Here is a 27875-nt window from a genome sequence, read left to right as displayed (position 1 = left end):
CTGCACTGCTGCCAAACTCTTACACCACACCTCTAGAAACTTCATATGTCCCACCACATTGCAACATCACTGAAAAATCCAGTTTTGGACATGAACATACATGACCACAAACAGACTTTTGAGTTTTTGACTTTTTTTTGTGAGAGACGTTTCTGTGATGCAACTTTAAGAAAGTTTGGACTCTTTGGAGTCACAACAGGAAATGGTAGTTATAGATCATCAGAAACAAGGGTGAGGGGTCCCTTCTCTCTCCCGTCCCTGCACGCTGCCTCTATTTTCTTATAAAGACCTAACACACACACACTCTCAGCACCCTTCCACATGTATTGATAAGAAACAAACATTTTCGATCAGCCATCTTTACTCATCATCTTGATCTTGTGGCACACTCACACAAGATTCCAATAGGCAGTGTGATTCTGAAACAGCATTTACCCCAGAGGCACTGAAACATTTCCTGGAACAATGGTCTTCTCCGAACCTTACAGGAGATTCTGAGAGGGATTGTGATAAATGTTTATTCATCTGTTTATGCAGAGCCTGTCCAAACAGACCATGCACAACAGCTTCACATTGATTTACACACTGATTTGAATTTTCTTAGAAGGCTGCAAATGAACAAGAGCAAACTCGAGGGCTGATTGATAAGTTCGTGGCCTTAGGCAGAAAGAGTCAATTTTAGAAAACCTAGCACATTTAGTGTTCAACATAGTTAATCCTTACATTTACTTATTTAGTCCAGCGGTCATGGAGCATACGGATCCTCCAGAAAGTGGTCCACTGACCATTGAGCTCCCTCTTCATCTTGGGGAAGAGGTAGTAGTCTGAGGGGGCTAAATCAGGCCAAGGACCTCGGTGGGTGATAAGCCCTGAGACTGAGGTAGCGGATGACTCCATGAACGCCGATGTGTCCATTTTCTCACACAGAGTTGACTTGCACTTGCAAAATAGAAATAACAAGCTGATTTGACTTCAGCCTTTCAGCATAATCACTCATGAGTTGAAGTGCTTGTCCATGTAACAACAACTACAGGTAGAAACCACAACTCCTACCTTAGGCCATGAACTTATCGATCACCCCTTTGTAGTTGTTGTGTACAGCACTTTCATTCCTGGCAGCCATGATGGATGGTCTTTGAGTTCATACTGTTTTGTCCATCATTTCTATATATAGACAAAAAACAAAATGTTGCAAACACCTGAGGACATCACGCAAACAGCTTTAGAGGTGAACCCCACAATTACCAACATTGCTAACACTTTTGCTAACATTGGTACATCTTTACAGCATCACATGTGTGAACACATTGAGGTGTGTTACTGGTCCAAATTCCTCTTTGCATTTCCACCACAGGTTCAGAGCACCGTTTGTTCCTGTGGGGAGAAGATGTGAGCACACAGAGGTGAGGGAGGTGGACAGATGCCGGCAAACTCATACCTTCAGTCTGAGAGTTGGCCCGCTTCAAATAAGCGTGTGCCTGTGTGTACACCACGTTCCCTCATAAATAACCGTATGAGCACAGAAACACAGGGATGTTTGGGTCTGTCCATCATTCTGCATGATGCTACACTACTGGAAGATTCTGACTCGGTTTTTGGCTGTTGGTTTTAGGTTTGGTGACAAAATCAAAACAGTAACTGATTAGAACACTTAAAGTGATTAAAATAAATGGCAGTTGGATTATTATTTTCTATGTTATTTAGGTTAAATTAACAGGAAAGAGGGGCAGGGCTCAAAAAACTACTTGATAGGGAAAGATTAGTTAAAAGAAACCAGAGGTGACTGTTGAAAGAGAAAGGGTGGCAAAAGCAAAGGTTCTTGGCCCGAATCAAACTGAGACATCTGACTTCTGACAACTTCCTACTGCTCATTTGGAAACCTTTCTGATTGAGCCTGGTGGAGGAAGGACAAGACTCATTCCTTGGGTGATTACAAATTGAGGAGGATTCTGGATCTAGTCTGTCTACCTGCAGTACTTTCTGTACATGGGAACAAAGACACAACAGCTGGAGGGATCGGGGGGGTTAGATGTCATGACATGAGCAGCCACAGACTGACACTATAGAGTCATGAAGCAAAGTCGACAAAGTGACATGTTGGGTCACAGGAGTTACAGGAGTAACAGGATAGCTGAGTCAGATGCAGCGGGAACCTGGGCTGGTGGGCTGGGCTGGTCTCCTGAAGAGCTGCAGAGGGCGCTTCCACTGCTAACTTTTTGAAATTTGTTTTGAAAATGTTTTTTTTTCTCCCAAATCACAGTGAGAACACAATCCTGTTTTCCAGCTGGCTTCACAAATATATACAAGCTGCATCACAAATTACCTGCTGCTGAAGAATAGAATAGAGTTTGATTTGCCATTTGCACAGATACATTGCAGTACATATGCATTGGAATTCTTCATGGATCATTTGTAGTGAAGGAACCTGCTGTCATGACTCTGTAATTTACAGGTTGCATCACTGAATGAAATAAATGGCATTAATCAAATACAATTTGTCTTAAAATGCTGTACTACACTGGGAAAAGAGTGCTGTAGCCATTCTGCCACAAAAACTCTCTCCTGACCATCTGAGGCTTCTGCAAGGTTTGGGTGTGGCTTGTAAACCAACACCCAGGGCTATGGAAGTCTCGGTGTTAGTGGGAAACACAATAGGTGGACTAAGCTCATGCAAATGTACAATACTCTTCTCTTTGACCGTGCCCTGGCCCTTACCTACAGAACCAGGAAGGCTTGAATTTCAATCAGCAGTCTCCCACCAGCGCCTACACCGACACCTATTTGGGAAATATCGAGCAAACAGCCCTCCCTGTGTGTGAAAAAGCAAGCAGAACAAACAGGTTACAAAGACTTCTACACGGTTCATGTAATCACACTGATAGTGTCAGTCAGTCCCTGGCTTCTTTCTGAAATGCTCTCTTTTTATAATGACATGGATGACTCTCAAGGACTCTATGGATCACTGTGCATGTCTGCACGAGTTCCCCCTGAATGCAGGTAGGCGAACAGAAAGACACGCCTATTCAAAAATCCCACAGGGAAACCCTCTGTACTTTTTTTTTTCATTTGCCTTTAAGTTCATGTAAAATTCCACACTCAGTTGATATCTGCACTGCCAATCCAGACAGCAGCTTCAGGTGAAAACACCTTTCACTCAGGTCACTGCTCTAAAATACCAGCCTGGTAGCAAGCCTTCATTCATGTGGTGACACAGGAAGGCTGAAAGCCTGAATATTTCTGATGAGTGTTAAATAACCCAGAGACTTTTCTTCCTTTTGTTCTTTGCTGTATCAAAAAACTGCTGCTACTAAATTGATAAATGGACTGTACTGGTTTTGTACCACTATATAAGGGACAAAGTGCTTTAACTTGCCTCCCATTCATCCATTATCCTTCTTCTTTATGTTTCCATAAAGAAGAAGGAGAACAGGAGCACATTCTCTCCTCAGATGACATCGAGCAGACACACTTTGAATATGTAAATATGAATTTTGAGGAAACATTTGGTAGGAAAACACACTCTGAGAGAGGCTTACAGCTGTTCAGTTGGTTCAGACAGAACCAATGTGTGCTGTGCATGTGTGTGTCTGTGTGTGTGTTGTGTGACTGCTATCTGCTATTCTTTGCAGTGAATTCAGTGTCGCTTCAGAAGAAGCCTCTCAGAGTGAGATCAGAGGTGGGGTCGTATTTCGGAACTGGAAAGCTTCCTGGCAGTCCACTGCAAGTCCACACTTGTGTGGGAATGCCTGTAACACCTGAGGAGACTCCCTGTCTGCCTGCCTGAAATCCCACTCCCTCAGTTCATTCACATTGTATAAAGACAAAAAACTAACTGCAGCAGATCTCAGGTCACCTAACTGCACAACGGACAGGTGCACAGGTCCGGATCTTACAGGATGTACACTGTAGAATTTATTTTAGTATGTGTTCTCTCTGGATCCTGGCCAATCAGCACTCCCTTGCCTTTACATTGTTAAGTTGTGCAACCGCCCCCCTCCACGCCACTCCAGTGACTTCATGTTGTCCCTGAGTAGCTGTGTGGGAGGAGAGATTTTACCTGAGGAAGCCAGAAGCATTTCCTCCTCCGCCCCGTCTGCACACAGGTGAGTGGGAAGTGTTACCTGGCGCAGCACCTGCACTTATTCCTTTTTAGCTTCCGCCCAAAACGGCTTCTCTTTAACTGTGGAGACAAGGTAAATACTCATTTCATATTCTTTACCTTCAGGTCTACATTAGTCAGAACATCGCGGTGGTTTACTCTTATGTTTTTCATTCATTTGCTCTAAATGGCAGAGGTGTGTGTGTGTGTGTGTGTGTGTGTGTGTGTGTGTGTGTGTGTGTGTGTGTGTGTGTGTGTGTGTGTTTGTTTTTGTTTTTTAAACCTACCGTTTCCTGTGGGTTACGGTATAGACGTAACACGGTAAATACCTGAGGACTTTCTTCCTAAATGCTCACGTGAAGCCTGCTGTTTGACGCCTTATGTGTCCTGAGGCGCATTTTTGCGCGAGGAGGTTTCCCCGTGTGCTCCATTACGTAGAGAGACACCTGTCCATTGGCTGGATCGGTCTGTGGCACCTACAGCCTCTAGAATTCAGATGATGCCCCTGTGATTCACTGTAGTGTGGATGCGATGTGCTGTCCACGGTCTGAGCTCCGTAGGCTCCGAGTCTCACCGGCAGAGGAGCGCGTTGTCAGCGGGCAGGCAGATGTGACGGGAGAGTTGTGGAGAGAAGGATCAGTCAGTGAAGGACACGTTCCCTTTAGGGGTCCCTGCTTGTTTTGGAACATGTGTTAGAACGTGACTCTCTGCCTGTTTATCTGTGGTTATATTCTCATTGCAAAACATTCACTTGGTGCAGCTTCTCTCTTTCTTCCTTTCTTTAGTGTGATTGGTGCTAAAGTTTAAAGTCCCTAAAATGATTTGCCACAGTCCTTTTGTGCGCGCAGTTTTATCTCGAGGTGGTCTGTCTTTAACCATTTCGCTCGTGCGCTCCTCACCTCGCGCCTACTGGAAGACCCTAGCGCGAGTGGGCGGCACCAGCTGGTGCAGTGATGCTCGAGCTGGAGAACGATGCCGCATTCAAGTTTCATAGGAAATAACAAGACTTGTAAACCTCATGAAGCAATTGCAAGTGTATGATCCCCTAATTTTTTTCCCCTCATTGCTTAAGAACTTTATATGCATGAACAGTGAGGGATGATGTGTTTAGATTTAGCCTGGTGAATTGTTAATGTAGTGTAGGTAACAGACCTTCTCTTACTCCAGCCCCAATTAGTGCCTAGCATGAATTATTACCGTAACATTCAAAATATAGAGCAGTGTCTTATATTCAGAAATGTATTTACCAGGTGATCTACAGTGATGTTTTCCCAGAATCTTCAGAGACTCCTCCTAGTTATTTTGGGGTGTGTATTGCATATAAAAGTATTGCATAATAACTAATATTCATTATTCATTCCAAAAACTCCAGTTGAAATGACAGCTGACAGAGGCTGAGCTGTGGTCAGGTAAGGCGTTTCTTTTTTCCTGAGGTAATTGAACACAGCACCATTCCAGACCGCTTTTGGCACGATTTTCGCTGAGCTTCCCTGCGCGTTATCACCCTGCTGTCTGTTTGTGAGTGGATCATCTCATGTAGACAGAGCGCGTCCTCACACACGGAGGAGATGTGCTTTAGCATAGGATCATTTCAAATAATGTCATTTCGGCTGATTTTATTGAAATTACCTTCTATATTCATGCCACTGAGATAAGGACTCTGTGGATACAGTCGCCTCGTTTGGACAGATAGTTTCTTATTTTTTTTACACATTCGACAGCAAACACTTTGACAGTAGTCTGTGAGCTTTCCAAAGAATGATGAAGTGGTAGCTCTCCGTTCAGCGTTTCCACGCAACAGCGCAGGCGGCTTGTGAAGCCACGAAGCACAACGGAGGGACAGAGGCACAGCGGACGCGGTTGGGGGGTCTCCGTCTGAACCCTGAGCGCCTTTTTAAAAAAAGAAAAAGCCGATGGAGCGACAAGATGATGGAGATGAGCTGTTCGGGAGCTTAAACCACCATGATAGTGCAGAGGAGCAGGGTAAGAGCGCTTCACTGCTGCGCTGAAAATGTAAATAATGATTAAAAAAAAAAAAAAAAATTTGCAGGAAAATGCAGGACCACGATGATAATCATTAGACTGAATGAAGCTTTGCGTCTGTTTGCGCCCCAGGTCCCGTTTGTCAGACATGTCCTCACGTTCCCTCTGATTTAGGTGGACTCTGGCTGTTGGTGTAACACACATGGGCGCGCGGATGCACAGGCACAGCCTACCTTACTTGTTTGTATGGAGGGCGCCCTCACATCACACTGCAACCAGGAGTACATTAGATTCATATTTAAATGAAGATGCTGATCAGTCTGCTTGCTTTAAACACAATGGCCCTTTGAGCATGCATGCACAGTACTGGCCTTTAACCTTAACTTTAAAGGGATAGTTCAATTTTAAAAAAAAAAATAATACTCTTTAATAACTTTAGGATGTTGCTACACTGGGAAATTTGCATGCTTTAAATTAATTCTTCATTCTTCAGAGTAACTGTGTAGTTAAGAATTAATTATTTGCCAGGTCGCATTATACTTAATGCATAAATCATTTGCTTCACTGGTAATAAAAAAAAAAAGAAGATATATTTACAGCATCAGTGCAGCTTTAAACACATAGCCTTTGACCGTTTGAGTTGAATCTACATGGACGTAATGCTTTGATCCTTTGCTCAGCCCTATGCTGCCCTGTGAGCTCACTCCTCTTCTTCACACTGTATAAATCACTCACAACAGTTGCGTCTTTCGTCCTAATGAAAAAGCTGACACAGGATTTTGCTGGTGCTCTCGCTTCCTTTGTATTAAAGGAAGAGCCACCAGTTTTTGTCTCACAATATGAAAGTTTGTGGTTGGCATGTAAAAGTGGAGTTGATGGACTGTGTAAACATGCTGTCAGTTCTCGTGACTCTCAGATTCAACACTGCTAAATGATGACGTTACATCCTCATAGATCTTTAATTTCTTTATGATGCATTCAGTGTAAACCAGTTCTCTGTAAGAGAGACAGGGGTGGCTGGTTGATGAGTGTCCAAAGGTTTAACACAGAGTAGGTTTTTTAATTTTTTTATTTCAGCAGGTGTTGAGATTCCTGGCTTTCACACCATGACTGTGCCTTACCAGTACTAGTTCTCAAGGCAACAATCTAATTATTATTCCAGTTTTGTTCATAGAGATATTATACCTTCACTGGATGTTCCTGCTTAATCTCTGCTCTGGTAAAATGTAAAAAAAAAAAAAACAGTTCCTAACCTGTTGCCATGCTAACAAACTGATTTTGCATAGAAATGGGGCATGAATAATAAAGTAATAACACAATGACAATGATTCACAATAGTAGTTGGACAAATAGTTGGACGAATCTGATGTGGGGTTATACTGAAAATATGTTGTGAAAGTAAATCTGAGGTCCATGCTGGTTGCCGCCTGTCTAGGCTCTCTGCCAAGACATTTGGCTGATGATATCAGGGCCTGGGCAGGCTTGTGTTGTTATGGAATGAGTGTAACTACATAAAACAAGCTCCAAAATAAAACATTAAACTTAAAACTTAGGTATTCTGAGTTAAATATATGTGTGAAAAATAAGAGGATTTCCTGTGGCAGTGCCAAGGATCTGACACCATTAATCTACCAAGCATTTAGTTCATACAATGAAATATACATAAAACATTATAATATACATTTTTTAAAAATAAAAAACAAAAAATACTTGCTTAAGATGCGTGTTTTGGTTTACACATGGTTTGCAATGCACAAAGACGCTGTTGTACTGTACAAAGTCAAACTTGCCATGCCACACATGTAACATCAAGTTTGCTTTATATTCTGATATGAAAGAATGTAAACAAGTCATATCTGGTTCCTCGTGGTTCACTGAATGCTTCACCCGAGGCACCGCCTCACCTGAGCCAGTGTTAGCTTTGATGTCATGGACCCATAAATGTGTTAAATTAATTGTGGTGCCTTGGCATGATTGCTACAGAGACATTCAGAATTTCTCAGTCTTTTTAGTTTTTAACGCTCATACGAATATTGGCCTTCCAAAACAATCACTGCTCTGACCTGGCTGTGTTTGTCTGAGTCGTTTCAGTCGCCTGATGCTGGGAAAAGATTGTGGTCGTGGTTTAAGAGAAACAAATCTTTACTGTCGGTCTGAGATGGGATGTGAACTATACATCATACACTTTGTGCAACCAACCATCCACCTCAACCTCCTTCTTAAGTGGTTTTGTGGCAGTGTAACAGCATCACGCTACTTCTGCCTTTGCTTCTAGGACAGTCATTATGTGCTCCATCACAAAAGGTTGCCTGTCAGGCAGACATGAACGCAGGTCATTTAAGCATCTGAAGAAACAACAGGTGCAGTCTCTTTTGGTTTTACTGAGTGTTTTTGCTCCATCCATAAAGCAAGCCATCCACTGACACCCGCTGCAACGCAGTATGGAAGCCAGCAAAGGCCATAATACTGTATATTCAAACACGGTGTCATAGCTAGATACAGTAGCCAGATTTTTCAAAAAGACACTCTGGATGAAACTCTTTCTGCTTGGCAGGAGACTTTCAAAAGCAATTTTATGATGTCTCTTCATCGTTGTTGAAGGTATATTAATGACATTGATAATAACCGTAGCAACAATACTTACATTTGGTCATACGGTCTTGGTTAGGAAGCCAGTAATGGACTGCAAATGGACTGCATTTATATAGCACTTCTTCAGTCTCCATTCAATGCTCAGCATGAATGACACAGTCATTCATACTGAGCTTTTACAAACATTCAGTGCTTTTCTATCAGGCACTCACCAAGATATGTTTTGGTTCAGTTTCTTGTCGAAGGACACATTGACGTGGACTGGAGCAGGTGGGGATCAAACCACTGACCTTCCAATTAGTAGAATAAGTGAGGGTTCTTTAGGCTTCTTTAGAAACTCCCACTGTCCAACAGCAGAGTTAGCAGTGACAAGGACTGTAGTTCAGGGGAAAGTGGTCGTTTTGAAACGACCAATAAATAAATGTCAAATAAATAACCTGACAAAAAAGACAGCAGACATTATGGCAACCGCTTCTCCTCAGAAGGGAGGATTAGAAAAAATAATGGCAAGTGCAAGCAAATTACCCCTGCCCCCACCCACCGAAAAATGCAGCTGTTGCAATTTGGCACCATTTCAGGTTCCAGATGAGAAGAGAGAGCCAAATTGATGAGGCTGTTTACAAGATTTGCATGAAGAAGGTGACATCCAGTGATGAAAATGCTTTTGATTTAAAATTTACGTCCCCTGCCAACCCCTGTGAGGATGAATTTGTCATTTGTCAAAGCCCCTGGCTGCTGCTGCCCAAGCTGGACCATCCATTAGGCCCACCACGTCTACGTAGCCACCAATAACAGGTGTACAAAAGGGACAGTGTGTGGTGGAAACCCTGTACTGATGGGACCAAAAATACTTTACAATAAAGAAATTACATGCATTGAGTGCTTGTAAATGTTAGACTGACTTTATGAATGGTTTCATCATTGAGAATATTATGTGGCTGTTAGCCAAACATCTAGCTAAGTAGGATACTGTGAATGTAGCAGGGTGTAATTAGTGTGGTATTAAGCAGAATACACAACTGAACACATGTAGTCTGTGTTTTGAATGATTTGATGCAGGGTGTGTGGTGGGGACGCTGCTTTATGTAGAATAACAGACAGAGTTGTAGTAACATTGTCCCTTTACATGCGTTGCTGAACACTGCTAATGTTCTCATCACACCTTCAACTGGAGGTTCTTACACCACAGACAGACAAAAACAGACAGTTCTTGTTTAACTGCAGTTGATAGAAAACAAATCCCAATATCAGTTCAATATAAAACCACATCCAGAAGCTTATGGCACAGATTATTCTCTTTTTTTTTTCTTTTTCTTTCTTTTTTTTTTTTTTTACCATCTTTTGCATTGTCACATCCATGTAGCTGTGCCCATAGATTTACTGGGCACAATAACAGGGATCCCTGGTCCAGAGCCACAGTTTGTAAAGGCTGCTAACATTTGTTGTTTGAAAGTCACAGAGGTCATGAGTTAAAAGTGGTGAAGGGAGTTTTTTCCTCCTGATCCTGATCAGTCTTTTAATCTTGAGTGTCTTCAACTAAATCCAGTTCAGTATTTTGTTTTTTTTTTGTTTTTAACTTCATATTACGGCTTTACAGCACACTGGGGCTCCAGAAACATTTCATCCAAATACAGTCACAGTAGTTAAGCCGTTTAAGTCTGAACAGCAGCTCTGCTTCAAGAAAAGACAACCTGAATCACAGCCTTTCTCTACGTAGGAGTGTCAGTGTGGATCTGCTGTGGCAGAAATCTCTGCACAGGGGCCAGACAGCTTCTCTTCATCTCCAGTGTTAAACTAAATACTGAAGTTCATCTGCAGCACCTGAGACTTCTGCTTCACCTGCAGAAGGACACAAAACACAGAGAAATTTCTTATTCACCCTGACAGACATTCATAAATGTAGAATAGATGTAGTGTGGCATGAGCAACACTGTCTTTAAGATACACACACACACACACACACACACACACACACACACACACACACACACAAGATTAATGCCAGTTCTTTCTGTTCCTCCCCCAGGTTCTCCTCCCTCAGGCAGCCCACAGCAGGAGGATCCCGCCATGATGAGGAGGAGTGACAACTACCTGCCAGTCCCTGGCGAGGAGAAGAACCTGGATGTGGACTACACTAAGGCCAGGAGCAGCGAGTCAATAGTAAGACACTATATCCTCTTTTTTGGAGTTGTGTAGAGGGGGACACACGAGGCAAAGACTCTGTGTGAGGTGAGAGAGACAGGTACATGCAACAACAGGAAGTTATTTTGATGGCTCGGTCAGCAGCACTGACACAGACATGATGCAGTCATTTTTAAAACCAGCGAAACTCGTCGATAGCACTTTCTTGTGTACAATCATGAATTCTGCTTTGACCCTTCCTCTAATTTTTAATGCCTGTGTGTGCCAGTGCCTTGTGACTGATGTAGTATGTGATGATCCAGGGGTTGTGGCAACACACTGGTGATCCAGAAAGACCGTAATCGCTCAGTGTATCTCCGTGTGCTCAGTGTAGACATGGTCAGGTGCTTGTTGTCAGTCAGTATAAGCTCAGCTTTGACAGGGTTGTTACAGCTGTCACCTCATCTCCAGCATCTAGCAGCCGGTAAGTTAAGTCTTTTGTTCTTGTACGACGGCATCTCTCTGTGAGCACCTGTGAAGGCTTGCTAACTTTAGCAACTATAAACAACAACAATGATAATAATAATAATCATAATAATTCAGTTAGCATTGTTGGTATTTCATTCAGATGTCACACATAACACAATAAGTATGAACTACATAGTGTGTATATAACCAGTCTCATGTGTATGGCTTGTTTTCTTGTAAAAGGAATAGGTTTATAGTTGTTTTAAAGGTCAGCCCCCACAATTCCACACAAAAAGTTATGTGAGGAAGCAAGCTGTAAATTATATATAGATATAATTTTATATATCCCTAGATTTATATAGGCATACTATTGACTTTAATCTTTAATATAATCAATATGTTGCTTCCATGTTAACTAATGATCAATCACTTTGCCAAGGACCTTAGTCTCAAAAACTCAGTTAAGTGTCCTTACCCTGCTTTGTGGTGATACAGATTCTGTCTAAAGGAGATTCAGGGCTTTATTGCAATGGGCTTTAGTTATGGATGACATCTGGCGAAGTGAGGGTTCCAGCAGGTGAAGGAGAGGGCAAAGTAAAAGGGCCAATGGCAGGGATGAGCTGAGTTGGGAAACAAAGGCAGAAGCAGAGGGATACAGGGAAGGTGGAGACCAGTGGAGATGAGCAAGGTTTGGGAAGATGAGTTGGGGCGGTGAGCGTGGCAGGCAGAGGCAAAGCGGGCAAACAGGAAGGCAGCGAACAATCCTGAACAGGCACAGGGAAATAATGGTTAGTTCCAGGCAAACACACAAGGAGAATACATAATTCTGGCTGAGACCATGTGGTACCAAACTAACAGAAGAAAAATGATCTTGTGAAGTGGATGAAAAACCGGAGTTTTTTCAACTGCAGATCCAGTTAAAAGCTTGGATTCAGGAATGTTTTATTTTTATCACTTTCCTCAATGTTGCAAAATAGACAGTATACCTTGGCAGAGGTATACATTCTACTGAGTGCCATTCTAATTTCTAATAGTTTCATAAACATGAATGTACAGTATTCTGCTCTGCATTACAAAAGAGCAGTGAGCTGTGCTATAGCCGGCTCTATATCTTTTGCATTTGCCTTTTATAATGACACAGTATCAGAGGAACAGGAAATGAACTGTTTTACATGTTAAGTGATTACATTGTAACAGACAGCTTGACTGGTGAGCTTGAGCATCAGTGAACAGACTGTGAAAAGAACAGCACCTAAAGTACCACCTGAGCTGAGGGATATCCCTCCAGCTCTGCACCTCTCTTTAATCATACAGCTTGCCCATTTTCATGACAGCCAACGCAGGAGAACAGCATTTAAACTGGAGGACATAGATCGAAATGAAAAAGGACTAATCAGCTCTGGCTCCTAAAGCTGCAGTGTTCATTACACCTCACAGTACATAAGTGTCATGGGATGGAACAAACCAAACTACAGCCTGCAGCCTTTCCAACAATCATTCTAAAAATGTTTGTTATTTTAAGTTTAAGTGTTTGTCTCCTTGGAAGCATGAATGTGCCCAGTGGTCTTCCTGGTAATTTTCCTGTTAAATTTTGAGACATCCTGTGTACAAAGCTGACATTTTGTCCTAACTGTGGTCCTAGAGGAGAGTTCATGAGATGTCCAAAATGGGGAGGGTTCATCACAAAGTAATGTGTAGGTATTAATGTGTAGGTATTAACACAAACACTGGGTCAAAAGATTACATCCAATTTGAAAGGGGTTGCTCACAGAGAATTCGTATTTTAGCATCTTGCAGCTCTTAGTTTTACAGACAGCAACACTTAACTGTTTGGGTTCACTCTCACAGGTCTCTTTAATCTCGTTTACAAAAGCAGCAGGAGCCCAGCACCAGACAGCTGTCAGACCACAAAGCCAGACATTTCTCTGAGGAATTGGTAGTGACCCAAAATAGAGCTAAAAGAGAGGGAACACTGGACTCATCAGGCAAACACAAACACAGCTCCAAATGAATCCAGGTGATCCTTTGTGTCTGCTGGATGTCAACATGTTCACCACATCGTATCTTTATAAGCTGATAATATATCATTGTGTTCACAGCCTGTTTGTGCTGCATCCCAGTCTGTGAGAATCAATGAGTGCAGGTTGAATGTTATATCAAATATTACATTCTTTTAATCACAACTGAAATGCATCCACTTGTTATTTAGTCTCCTGTACTTCATTGTCTAATCAGATCAAATCTGCTCTATCATAACCATTAAACAGTAAGCAATTAGTAGCAATCATTAAAAAATATTTTATCGGGAAAGAAGATCATTAGACAAGAGAAAAAGATAATGAAATCACAATCTTGGAATGACAGGCTGAAGAACTATTTCATAATTACAAGTTGATATTACTCTAGTTCTAAATAAGGCCTAACAGAAAAGCAGCCAAGGACTGTTTCAGTACATATGAATAGGTTTTACGAGTTCATTTGCATAATTGGTTATCGCGTGTGGTCACTGGTGCAAGGCGGTAACAGTGTTGGAGGAATTAGGATGTTCTGTTCCCTGTAGGCTCCGAGGATTTTATGGTCCTGAGCTGCTGTCTCTTTTCTTTCAGCGGGATGAAATGTTTTAAAGGGTCAGCTTCTCACTTACCTCTTGTGGTATTTATCTATGCAGAAAATTTGGGTGAACAAGTACCATTGCCCTTTATCTGCTTGGACTTGGCAGAGGTGTGTTGGCGACAGAAGTCAGATGTTCGCTGTAACTTCTTGTGAGCTGAATGTGCACAGCTTGCTGCTGCTGTGAAAAACATTATTGACTGGAAAACTGCTGGGTTGTCTCAGCCTAAAGCTTATTATGGCTCAGAAATGTGTGTGTGTGTGTGTGTGTGTGTGTGTGTGTGTGTGTGTGTGTGTGTGTGGGTGGGTGGGTGGCTGTGTGCATGTGGAAGCCCAGAGGAGAGGAGAACCTCATTTCCCAGTGGCTTGGTGAGAAAAGAGTTCCTATTGGTGGATGATGCATACACCACCACATCCTCATGCGCCCTCGGAGAAGTGACCTCTGATCTTTCCAGCTATGACTACTTCCTGTTGAGAGAGGGCTGAAGATTAATATGTGTGAGTGCATGTGAGTGTGTTTGTGTGTTGGGGATGTGGCTGGGGGCAATATAGAATATACACACAGGAACACATACTGCTGCTGTACAGTGGGTTGGGGGCTGTAAAGAGGAAACGCGTTTCAATATTAGTTTTGTGATTCATTGCTGATGTGTGGTCATGAAGGTAATTCACCTCCATTAAGCCTGAGTTTATGACTCCTTTATTGACAGCGGGCTGTCTGATCTTCAACATCTACTTCCATGTAATTGTTTCTCTATCACCATGTAAACATCAGGTGTTGGATATCAGCTGCTTTTAATGTCATCTCAAATTCTGATACAGCATGTGCTGTCGCCTCTCTCAGTACTCACTTTATTAGGTACATATGTGTGGTACTGGGGTAGAAGGTAGCCGCACACATAGGGGTGTCACATGCTCCTCGAATGGTCCCATTTCCCAAGTTGTGAAGTCGTTCTTCAGACTTGAGTGTGTTCATGTTCTTTTCAGTCGGAATGTGGAAACAGAATGGATGCTACAGAGAAGATGTCAGTTTTCAGTGTTTGTGTGACAACCAAAAGCAAAGGAAGCAGATCGGGGAGCCATGATTAATTGTTAGGCCTCTCTACACTGACAGCAGATAATGGTTACAACCTAATACCATCCATCCATTTTCTATACAGCTTAATCCATCAGGGTCACAGGAGCCTATCCTAGCTGACTATGGGCGACTGGTTGCTAGTCAATCGCAGGGCTGACACACAAAGACAGACAACCACTCACGCACACACTCACACCTACAGGCAATTTAGAGTAGCCGATTAACCTAATGTGCATGTTTTTGGGGATTGTGGGAGGAAACCTTAGTACCTGGAGAAACAGAGAGAACATGCAAACTCCGCACAGAAGAGCCCAGAATGGGGTTTGAACCTGGAACCCTCTTTCTGTGAGGCGACAGTGCTTACCACCGCACCACCGTGCCACCCCACCTAATACCATATTACAAATTAAACTTACGCAAAGAAGTACCATTACCATCGTTTCTGTGTACATGATGTTAACAATTTAGCAAGTCTTTGACTTTCACTTGCTTTCTCAGTTATTGTTCAGCAGTTCGATAGCTTTGGGTAAAACGCTGTTTTTCAGTCTTGTACAGTGTGCATGTGTTGTTCTGAATTATCTGTAGTTTGAAGGGGTGGTGGGCAGGGTGGGTTGGGTGATGGTGGAGGCCCTGCCCTGACATCAGGGCTGGTAGACTTCCTCAACTGACAGTAGCTGTGTCCCAATGATATTTTGTGCTGTCCTGATTACTCTCTGCAAAGGTTTCTGGCAACATTGATAGTGATACTAATGTGTTTTCTCCTTGGTTGGGCATTAAACAAAAGGAGGTTTGTCTGATTGAAATCCCCTGCTGCACTGAAGACTCCCTCAGGGTGGGAGGTCTATTGTTTGCTAATAGCTGTCTTTAGTAGCTCTGAACTTCACCATGATATATTCCTCATCGGGTGGGCAAAGTCTTTCCATGACAGTAGTGTCCACGCTCCAAGTATTGTTATACATGCAAAGTCCACCTCCCCTCCTCTTGCCAACATCAGAAGTGCAATTTAACAAATTGCACTGAAATTTGGTTAAGATATTCAAGGTCCCTGGTCCCTCTAATAACTTTCTCAGACCCTTGACTAACTAGCACCACCAGCAGGCTGAACTGTAGTCCATTCATTGACTGCCATGTTATATAATCTGGCTGAGATTATGTTCTACCAGGATGAATTATAATAACTTTTCATCTGTTGTTTCTCTGTTGTGTCCTTCTGCTTTTTGGTGCTATAATCACATAAATTTCCCAAAGCATTGCACATGTTCATGTAATAGAAGCATAGCAGAAAGTTATATGTTGGAGTTTATACGGTGATAAACATCAAGCCTTTTGTTCCGTATAATGTCTCACGGGTCAGTGGAAGCAGTTGAGGATCTGTTTGTTTGACCACTGTGTGCCTCACTGTTTTGTCAGTGTGTCACTGTAACCTCTGCCAGTACACACACACACATACACACGCACACACACACACACACACACGCACACACACACACAAGCACAGTTAGCAGGCCTACAAATAGCCTGGAGTTTAGTTCATCAAGTAGCAGCATACTATACTAGGCAGTAATCAGATGGATAAGATTGGACAAGGTCAACACAGGGTGTTTTTTAGAATTACACTGGGATCACATCAGAAAATAAGTCGTCAGCATCGTTGGTACTCCCTGTACCATGAGCATGTTCTTCACATAGAATCTCTAACATGAGATTATACCATGACATTCAGTATATCACCCAAATTAACAACACAGAAAGAGTGTCCTCATGTATAAAAATAATGGTCTAAGTTTTCAGTTTTTGTTCTTCTGACATTCTCCTCTTTGGCTGTTCCACGTCCACCTCTCCTTCTTGACAATCCAATTATGTTGTGGAGCATATGCTACCGTTACGCGTTCACATGTTCTTTCCCCACAACTGCTGTAACATTTCCGCCTGTCTCTTAGTCCCAGTCAATCCCATTCAAAACTCAAGGAACAGTAATAGTGGTTCGTAAGGGGCATTGTGTGTTATTTTTGTCTTTTCATTGGCTCTGATGATAATCAGGAAAATACAGAATATTATCAGCCTTGTCCTTTAACTGTGAACTAAGCCTGGAGTACAAAGAGCAGCTTGAGAGCATGTGGGTATGCTCTAAAAGCACAACTACCTGGCTTATGGTTTCTTATTCTCTAGATGCAACATGTTTAACGAAGCAAAATGCACACATCAAGCATGAGGTGACATTTGTGCAGAAATACTATGCATCAGTATACTGTCAACACCCACAGTGCTAACACAGGATAGCACAGCATAACAAGACCTTTCACCATGCATTTGGGAAATGCAAAAACATAGTGCAGGATGCATATCACTCTGTAGACACTTCTTGCTTTATACAGTCAATATTTTATGACACAGCGGATGATTCAGCTGTAGAAGCACATGCTTGTTGTATGTTGCTCCTTGTAGAAGATGTATATGATAGGCTGACCCTCTCCACTGAATGTCTCTGGGGACAGCAACTTGCGTTACATTGTGAGTATGAAAGTGTATGATGCCCAGGAGTGCATTAGTCCTGTGAACCATGATGTAAATACACTGCAAAGAATGAAGTATGTTCAATCAACTATGTTATCTGCTCCCCCTCCTCCCTACCCAGTCTCCCCACTGTGCCTATCTGTCTACATCTTTCTTTGTGTTTCTTTTTTTTTCAGTTTACAAAACCATCATATTTCCACAAGTTAAATGTAAATAAACATGTGTCTTAAGTCACTGTGAACTTTTTCTGTATTGAACCAGACCAGACAGTTAGGACAGCCACAATTCCTCAAGAGAGCTTTAGTTTTTCAGATATTTCTACCTGAGGTAGAAAAAAACACAATCCTGTTTTTCATAATTTTGATACGTCCACTTTATGAAATGGATGATTTCAGCAAAAATATTTTATACAGCAAAATACAGCAAAAAGTGATGAGACTGATCCGCCATGGCCAAGTGCTTGCTCTTGGTGGAAATGTTGGATCTCTGTAGATAATATTATAAAGAGTACAGTCTTGACCTGCTCTATATGGATAGTGCCTTGAGATAACTTCTGTTATGACTGAATTGAATTGAATATATTGACTCACAGAAGTGTGGACACCGTACCTGTGCGAGTGTGGACATTCAGTGAAGTCGCCGTCATATACAGGTAGAGGTAGGCGGTGTGGACCGGAGCTGTACACAGCTTTCATATTAGCTTGTTTAGCAACAATCAGTCACCCAACTGACTTAGCCCAGTACAGGAAGATCACCGCTAATGTTTACACATGTAGCTAGAGAGCTAGCTAAATACAAACATTCTTACTGACTAACTGGCGTTAGTGAATTGGGAATTAATGTGTTGAGTGAAGCACAGTGGTGGACTGACTCTTGCCTGTTTAAAATAACTTAAAAAATAACAGCAATTCAACAATGCCATTTTCTATAGTTAAGGGTGTAAGGGTCTAAGGGTCTGGCTAATATTCCAGCGTGATCTCGCTATGAGGTTACGCAGGTGCTGTTGCTGCCACTTTTGAATATAATGTTTTTTGGACACATAAAGGAACAACATATTGTCATTACATTAATAGAAAACATAAGTCAGTCAGTCAGCACTATGTTTCCTTCAAAACTTATTTGCTGTAGTTTTATATAAATGTAATTTCTTGGAGATATGTTTGCATCTCTAATACAATACATACATAAGTAACAAAGTAAGAAATTTTCAAACCTGTCCTGAAAATTACATTTATATAGCCCTAAAGGATTTCCCCTATATGTTTTGGAGGAAACATACCTGTGTTTACCAGTCCACAAAGTGCACTGCTCTTGTGTTGCACAGAGGTCTTATTGGATTGGGTGACATTGGAGACCCAGGTTTGCGTCCTGTATCCCACATGTGATTTGTTTAGGCAACAGAAGCCCGTTGTTTAAAGGCCCTGAAAACCAATTTTCACAGTCAGCTCCTGACTCTGGGTGACTAGGTCCTACATAAACTCACCGTTTGTTGCAGAATTTTGGTTGTTTGACATCAGAGCTTTCCTGATTTCTTTTTTCTTTGACCTCTTGTCATTGGTTTTCAAGTGTTTGAGCCTCAGCTGGAAAAATGGAACGTCATGTACCAGTCAGGAGTTACCAACATTTGAATCTGAATCTAACGAGTTGTTGGGTTGTTCAGTCACTGTCAGCATATAACTGTATTATTATAAGCAAACGTTTAATATCTGAAGCTACCTTTTCAGGGGATTTCAGGTGTAGGTGTAGTTAAATATCATGAGAGTATACCATTATCATATGCTGTCTTGTGTTGCCTTTTTTGACGTTTAACCATAACCTCCGAACCACCTTCTCTTGACCCTTGTTAATTCAGGAGATAAGAAGTGAAACATGTTAAGGTATGTGAAAGGTCAGCGCCATAAAAACAAGACAATTCCATAAATAAAGATATAAGGTGTTCAGATGTCTCAGTTGTAAATATATATTTTCACTTTCCCAAAAAAGCAAGATTGGTTCTGCCATGATTGGAATACATCTAAAGGCAGCAGGTCACCAGCAGGTTAACAGACCTCAGTTATACAAATGTTTCTATCAATATACAGTTATCTATACTACTTATTATATACAGTTATCTATAATCTCTCTCTCTCTCTCTCTTTTGCTTCTAGCCAATGAAAAATCTCTATGCGGATGATGTATCGCCTCTGTATTCGCGGCTAGGCCCGTATTTCTCTGATGGGCGGCGGCGGGTGGACTACGTGCTGGCATACCAAATCCAGAAGCCCAGCAGCATCCGACGCCAATCATCCAGGTTTGCCGACAACAACTTCATCCGACGGCTTCGCCGCAGCCTGAGCATGAGGAGCAGCCGAGCCCCACTGCAACCGAAGGAAGACCCGGAGATCGCTGCTCAGGAGCAACGGACTGACTATTACGAGGATGACAAGCGCTTCAGGCGGGAGGAGTTTGAGGAAAATCTCCTGGAGACGGGGCTGGAGCTGGAAAAGGATGAAGGGGTGAGTAGTTTATATAGACAGAAACCTGTTGAGCTGAATGTGGTGGAGGATTGTGACAAAAGAGTCAAGGTTGACTCTGGAAGAAGGGCGAGAATTTTCATTTGAAGCCAAAAAAATGTTTTTGTTTTTTTTTTCTCTTTTTAAACTAAAAACCAAAAAAATGGAAGACCAAAGTTCTTACTTTTTAGCGGCTGACAGAATCAAAAAAATGAAAAACCAGAAACTCAAATTTAATTCCAGAATTTATCATGTTAATGATAAATGGTAACAAATGCTATCCCAGTTTAGATCCTGTGCTTGCAAATGTTACAATTTCATAAAAGGCCACTCTAGGCTTTTATTTTGATATATTTACTTTTACTTCCGTGTCACCTGTCTGCCCATCTGCCCGTTCATTCTTCAATTTAACAAGGAATAACATCAAAATTGGACATTTTTTTAAAATGATGGTTTTCTCATTTTTAATTTTTTGAATAGTGACAACAAAATAGACATTTTTTTTCTTTTTTTGGTTTTTGCTTTAAAAAAATGAACATCTAACTAGACATAGACAGACCCAAGTCAAATGGTAGATTCAGGTCATGTGACTGATGTTGGGGAACCTGAGACTGACAGGACTGGCTCTCCAGGGATAGATCTGATAGATAGATCTGAATTCCATTTCTTTTTCTCCTCTGTCTCACAATACTTTTGAGCTCAACTCTATTACCTTTTAAATTCATCTGCTGAATGGATCAATATACCAGCCCACCACTGTCATTGTAATTAGTGTTCCTGATTATCCTGCACTACAGGGCAGGGTCTGTGAGCTGCAAATGAACTGTTGTCAACTTTTATTTATGAGCTTGCTCGAGGGACATTTAGGATCAAAGTCAGATAAGACTGCCAACCACTGATCAAGCACTGACTTTAATACTCTATTGTACTCTGTGGGGTCTGAATCAGTCTTGAATGAATAGATGGGGACTGAGCAGAATGAAAGAGACAGTGAAATGCACAATTCATACAGTTCAACTTGTCTGTCAATAACTTCCTGGGAAGATGTTCTATTTACACTTTAATATTATAATGAAATTAACATCTAATATGTTTAGAGCAGGGGTCTTCAACGTTTTTCAGGCCAAGGACCCCGAAACTGACGGAGAGATGGAGCAGGGACCCCCTACACCCCTATATTTTACAAAATTGTGTTTTATATTAAACTGAGCTTAGTGCCATGTATAAACATACCTTGTTATTGTGCATTAAGTACTAAGCTATTCAAACAAAACACAGGTTCAAATATTAATGTTTTTATTTTAAACATGTGCAATGTACAGTGAGTAGGGTGGCCATGCCACTGCCACTTATAAACATAGGTATCTCCTTTTCAAATAATATTGCAGCGTGTGTTCTTGTGTCTGGGATCTTAGTTAGCTACGGGACTGAATCGGCTCTAGGCCAATTGAATTGTGCCAAATGATTGGCAGAGCAGTGAAAGGGGCGGGTCCTCCTCTTAGTGTGCAGGAGGCTTGCAGGGACAGGTCTAGTCTCGTGCAGCGAGTGAACCGGTGCTCAGCTTGAGAGAGCTCCTGTGTGTCGCTGAATGTCTGCATTTCTGACTGAAAGATAACATCTTCTGCCTCCATTTATCCATTCGCTAATATGTTCAATTCATGTTAACGTGTTTTTGAAGACATTTAAATTTGTAGAAAAAAAAATATATATATATAAAAAATTGTCTAATCAACCAAAAATTTCACAACCCCCCTGCAGGACCCCCACGGACCCCCTAGGGGTCACGGACCCCCTGTTGAAGACTCTCTGGTTTAGAGTTTATTAAAACAAACCAATTGAGTGATCTACGTTGGTTATCTGTTATCTGTGACAGTCGGTTAATTGTTTTTTTAGTTAATCCACATCTTTGAACTGACTCCAGAGCAGTACTTTGACATTATTGGATTTATTTCTCTCATCTAAACATGAATGTTTTCCTGGTAGCTCTTGTGTCAACGCTGTGTGTTTGCTACGTGAGTGAACCCATGGATACATGGACATTTGTTCTCATTAATGGAGAACCAAAGCTTTTTGTCAATTCCTCTTCGTCACCTTTCTGTAGAAAAGACAAATGGAGATGCATTGACTCTTCACACAGTGAATCATCCATTAAGAGGTGCATGAGCAAACCTGATGTAAAGCAGCGTTATTCTTCTTCTTCTGTCATGAAAAAGGCCTTTAGCAACCGCAAGCCAACGTGTCATTAGATGTTTTCAATCACAAATACCATGACCAGCTACCAAAGGAAAAGAAAAGCAGGAAGCTGTGTTTACATTATACATTTTAATTTCATTGCTGAGAATGTTGGTTTTCTGCCATGGTCACGGTGTTAGTCTGTTTTGTTTGTGTAGACTGTAGAATCTTCACTGATCAGACTCTTGGTCTTGGACAGGCAGCAGACAGCGGTGGACAAACCTACAATGAGGTGCATGTGCATTAGGACACGTTCTTCACATGCACACTAGAAAGCATGATGTTGGCCATAAGACAGCAAGAACAGCTGTCTGTTTGTTGTATTTGGCTGAACAACATTAATAACTGGGAAAAAGAAAACAGTGTGTGCGACCGCTTAGTGAGAATAAGACCAAGAATGAGGAAAATTCATACAGTGCACCAAATGAGTGTCCCGTTTAGTGGAGTTTTGGTGACTTACATCAGTGGCCTTGATAATGTCCTTACAGAGGTTAAATACCTGGCACTCCTCACCAGTTAGTCAGAACTGAAGAAGCCTCTTTGATGAGAGGTGAAACGTCTTCAGTATGTCCAACCAAGTCCTATTGCCTTTGATCCAACTCTTCTTGAAGAGTCCAGATTACTACAGAGTAATAGTTACTTAAAATATATTAGTTTTATAATTTTATTAGTAAGATAGAAATATCTTGGGTAATAAGTTAGAAATATGAGTAAAGTTAATTTCACTGCTTTTCTTCATCATAACACTAAAATAAGCACAAAATTAAAGAGTAGTCATACAATAAAAGAGGTTGAATTTAAATTTCTTGTAGAGTCTACGCAACTGTCACAACAATAAGCTAACATTGCATTTATGCTTTTAGATTGTTCAAATGTATTTGTTGTTGTTTTTTTCATCTATTCCTGCTTTCTCATTTGTCAAGTTTTCTCAGTTACACAAAGACAAACAGCCACTGTTCCCCAACATAGACTGAGAGCAGGTACAGAGCAGAGTAATAACAGGCGTTCTCATTAGCTAGCAAAATTATTTACTCCAGATCCATTTAATAAATCTTGAAAGCGCTTCTTCCTCTTCAAAGAAATAAACAATAACTCAAATTAAAATGGATTTTTACTAATCATTTCATATGTAGGTCCTCCATGTATTCAAATTAAATTGTAACACTGGGTTACAATTTCTTTTCCTATTTACAGTATATATACTACTTTTACTTGTTGTTTCCTCTTTATGTAACTCCCCATTTGCCATATTCCTATTAACAGTATTGTTATCAGCAGTATGTTCCTGCTGCAGTAACGCATTTTAAATACACAGTAGATCTGTATGATATGTACAGTAGTCTTTGTCAGCTAGTTTGAACTGCATGTTATGTATTTCTGGATCCAGACGGGTCAGTGTGCCGAGCTGAAGGGTGTGAAGTGAGTCTGGCAGTGTAGGAGTGATTTTACATAAGTGCAGAGGCTGCAGAGACAATCTCATATGCAGCAATAAAGACGTGAGTTTGTGCTGAAGTGACTCTGCCAGACAGTCGAGTTTTAAATCTAACAGAAAGGCAACATGATGACAACTAGCTGTTTCCACATGTCAACCAAACATGTACTGTTTATACTCGTGGGTTATACACGTTGGTCAGGAAGTCAGGAACTGTCCTGCTGTTCATAAAGACTACTATTTAAATATCCAAATCCTGGTTGTAGGGTAAGATTCCTGGAATCGGCTTCTTGAAGATCCATGCTCCTTGGAACGTCCTGTGTCGAGAGGCTGAGTTCATGAAGCTCAAGATGCCAACAAAGAAGGTACTCCACCCATCAGCCATGTAGTCCATTTATCAAATGTGTATGAACTTTACCTTTTCCTTGCCCTGAGACTGAGTGGCATGGCTCTCAGAGCTGCAGTGCTACGTGGTGAAAAGTGTCAAGATGAATGTTTCCCTTCGTTTGCATTCATGTTGTGTAAAACACCCCTAATGGGGCCATTTTGTGGCGACAGCTTTTACAAACCTTGTAATGAGAATTTGACAGAAATCCAATGCGCATGCAGAATGTATGAATAGCCATTGAACCTCGGTCAAGTACCATAATGCACATTCTCTTTTGCATTTACGAGGGAAGACCGTGCAGTGCAAACCTTACTGCAGTCTACTTATTGTGCAACTGTCAAATTCACAAGTATTGGATACTGGCACAAAACACAAATCATCAGCTGACTCAGTCCAAAACTACCAATCACATTGCTTGACTAGAGTTCCTGGTGAATTTTATGTGTATCTGGAGACAAATAGTTTTACCTCAGCAGCTAGGATTTAGACCATGTTATAGCAGGGAAAAGTAGGACCTTAACCTTAAAGAAGTGACAAATCACCTCTGCTCCCTGGTCACACCTAAATTCAGTTGTTATGAGTCAGATAAAGGGACATTTTAGCTTTAGCTCTTGAAAAAGAAATCATGATCTCAATAAGATCACCTGTTTAAGTTAACTACATGCATAATCCTCTCATTTGCAGCTAAACATGGTTCTTTTGGCTCTTCTTTTGGCAGATGTACGATGTGAAACAAGGCAGTAATGTGGTGGAGAAGATCCGACTGTTCATTCACAAAGTCACAGCTCCGCTCCATCCAAAAGTAGAAGCCAACAGACCACAAAGCGTCAAATCCCTCTCTCATCCTTTCTCCAGAGAGAAGCAGCATTTGTGAGTAAAAACCCTGCTGACGTTCTGCTTTCAGTTGTAAAGACAGATGGTCAAAGTCACCATAATGTGTCTCACACGTGTAGCCTAGTGCACCTTTGCTCAGCCATGTACAGTGGAACATGTCACATGGATGGTTATCTATATTAGGGTGAGTAAACATAACCTGGTTATCTGTCTATATATCAGTTTATTGAGAAGTGTATAGTAAACACAATTTGAAAAATGTGACCAGCAAAAAGATTTTTTTTTGTATTTTAGTCCACAGTTAACTGAGGTACACATGAAATGTTTTTGAGTAGCTTATGTGAAGCCATGCTATTGTTAGTTCAGTGATATTTGAGTTTACTGATCTGTTTCATGATGCAGCAGTTGCAGTCAGTTGCTGAGTTCTTTGTTTCTTTGTTTCTCTTTGTTTATTCTTTAAACCTGCAATAATCAATATTCTCACGTTAACAATGGATCAAATGACGATGAGTCAGGTGAAAGGGATTGTTCGTAGTTATGAACCCACAGAGAATTATCACCCAACCCTGCAGCTCCCCTTTGTTTTGTGGGGCTTTTTAGCCTCTCTCATGGCATTGTTTGCTCTCTGGCCCTCAGCAGCAGCAGTAGCAGGCAGTGGTAAAGCAGTGATGAACCACTGTACACTATCTGCTTAGCACCAAACAGAAGAAGTTACCAATCAGCTGGTGAACATAGTGGATCATTTAGCAGCTAAAGAGCAGAATATTTCCCACAGGAGTTGGTAGAGACCAAAAAGAGAGCTAAAAGAGAGGGAATGCTGGACTGAGATTCACTGGGTGGACACAAACACCACTCTACAAGAATGTGGAATGTGGAACAATGCTGGGATAATATATCAGTGTTGTGTTTACAGCTGTCCCCATTTGGCTGAGTCAGGATGAGTGAAACACAAAATTATTAACCAGATTTATAGAGGAATAATATCTTTCCATGTATGTAACATTCTCAAAAAAAAAATGTAGCCAGGTGATGTTACATCAGAGTGTAGGTGTTAGACAGTACAGAAAAAAAAAATCTCAGTGGTGTAATTAACTGTAATTAACCCTAACCCAGATCCAACTTCAGATAACTTCAGCATATTGAAGTCAGAAAATCCTCCAAAACTGCCATAATAACCTCACAGTGCAGTCAAATATTTCAAGTTGGTAAGGTACAATGTCCTAAAGCAAGACATCATGTGAAAAATCCAGATATTAGATTGAAGATATTTCTGTGTGATTGTAAAAGGCAGGTTGTGGTGAATTTGAAATTAAACTCTTAACCTTGAGCATTTTCTAATCACTGCATCAGCCTCCATATTTCATGTTGTTTCACCTCTGAGCTAAAGTGGAATTAGACCAGGCTAAAAAAATTGCCCAACATGCCTATCATGCAGTAGCACTGGAGTGTTGAAGCGTGACACTTTCCTGCTGCAGTCTGCTGAAGCTCCCATCCCTCAGCTTTCTCTCCCCCAGAGGAAACAAACACAGCTAGCCTGAATTACAAAGGAAATTTACATTTTCTCAACACCGCGTTGGAAGATGTTGAAGATAGCTAAATAAAGCATTTGGACTGACTAACTGGATTAACTAGAGACGGAAGTCACAAATTCACCAACGCTTCGTGTTCAGCCCCAACAAGTAAAATCACTTTCAGAGGCAGTGATCAGAGAAGAAGAATGTCTTAGCAGAAACACCAGCTCCTGTGATGATGTGGCGATGTATAGAGGAGAGCGTGGGCAGTGGACAGCTATATTTACAGCTCTGACTAACAGCCAGCAGGAAATCTCCCTCCGCATCTTTTCCATCATTTAATCTTCATCAGTTTTGAAAACACTCCAGGTCAGCTCCCTCAGATTAAGACTAGTTCTAGATTACAGCATAAAGTAGCTTTCAAAGTACATTAATTCAGTCTGTCTTTAGAAGGCCTGGTGTTTCATGCTCCTGCATTCAGGAGGTCTTGAATTCAGTTATATAATTTCCTGGAAGATGACTCCACGTTACTCCAGGACTGAATAAAATATTAAATTTATCTCCAAAAATTGCAGGTTTAAGATTATTAATTTAAGATTAATGTTGTCTGTCAGAGAAGGAAGACTGTTACAGAGAAGACCAACAAGCAACACATGTGCTAACTGACTGACATGAGCAGCCCACTTACTCATTTTGATGAAACGATTTTGCTACTTTGCTAAGAATTAAATTCACTGTGGTCACATTTATTCTTCTCAACTAATAAATAACTAGTGTGTTGTCAAATTCAGCTATATTTACAGCTCTGGGTGCATGTCACCTGGGGTTTAGTAGTGGGAGTACTTACAAGTATTAAAGACAGACATTCATTTCATATTTATTTTATCACATCATTGTTAGCAAAATTATTCTTTCACATTAGGTGCTGTTAATTTATGCACACACATTTGTCTCAAAGGGCTTGAGGGCCTGAGTATACACATCAGTCTACGTACAGTACCTGCTGAATGCCAGTAAATGTTGCCGCTGATATAAATTGCTATTGCAGATTAACTGCTTATGAACATAATTAGCAGGAGACAGTTTTGACTGATTGAGCCAACAGGGATTTATAGAATGTTCTTCTGCCTCTTCCTCTCATTACCAGTTTGTTGGGAAATTGCTGCCTGTGCTCATTATACTGTAACTTATTGATTTAGACTAGTTTTGTAGTACTCGTGCATTAACATATAAACCAGTGTAAAGACGGTTTGGTCTGATAAGTGTATTTTTTTTTTAAAGTAGTCAGCATCATTGAACTTTCTCAGCTTTTTTTATTTTTACGATATCTGCTAAGTAGTACAGAGAAAAGCATGTTACAGATACGGTACTGTCACAGAGTCAGTCTTTCTCTGCATCTGAAACGAGACCTGTTCTGCTTTCCGTTGCCAGATTCGATCTGTCTGACAGGGACAAGTTCTTTGACAGCAAGACCAGGAGCTCAATAGTAAGTATTGGTTTCAGCAGATGAGTGGTTGCAGG

At 41.2% G+C, this 27875-nt stretch overlaps 1 protein-coding gene and 1 long non-coding RNA gene across 4 annotated transcripts in view; one reads left to right on the top strand and one right to left on the bottom strand.

Annotated features, from left to right (window-relative positions):
• Nucleotides 1-1053: 1053 nt before the first annotated feature.
• LOC121179399 lies at nt 1054-4170 on the bottom strand. Its single transcript, XR_005893868.1, has 3 exons — nt 4058-4170; nt 2716-2809; nt 1054-1164 (listed from the first exon to the last, which is right to left on the bottom strand). It is a non-coding gene; the product is annotated as an uncharacterized LOC121179399 (long non-coding RNA).
• ano1a (anoctamin 1, calcium activated chloride channel a) overlaps nt 4080-27875 on the top strand; it is a 50895-nt gene continuing 27099 nt past the window's right edge. For 2 of the 3 annotated variants that reach the window (XM_041032961.1, XM_041032878.1), the window contains exons 1-6: nt 5657-6082; nt 10701-10834; nt 19613-19960; nt 23888-23986; nt 24728-24879; nt 27786-27840. In XM_041032961.1, the coding sequence (XP_040888895.1) occupies nt 6013-6082; nt 10701-10834; nt 19613-19960; nt 23888-23986; nt 24728-24879; nt 27786-27840 (858 nt within the window). In that variant the 5' untranslated portion in view covers nt 5657-6012. Of the gene's footprint in view, nt 4194-5656; nt 6083-10700; nt 10835-19612; nt 19961-23887; nt 23987-24727; nt 24880-27785; nt 27841-27875 lie in introns of those variants that run through there. The other variant, XM_041033041.1, reaches the window with a different exon arrangement.

The sequence above is a fragment of the Toxotes jaculatrix genome, chromosome 1 (assembly GCF_017976425.1).
Source record: "Toxotes jaculatrix isolate fToxJac2 chromosome 1, fToxJac2.pri, whole genome shotgun sequence".
NCBI classification, from domain to species: Eukaryota; Metazoa; Chordata; class Actinopteri; family Toxotidae; genus Toxotes; species Toxotes jaculatrix.
Note: the sequence above shows the minus strand (reverse complement) of the source record. Positions and strands in the feature narration are given on the sequence as shown.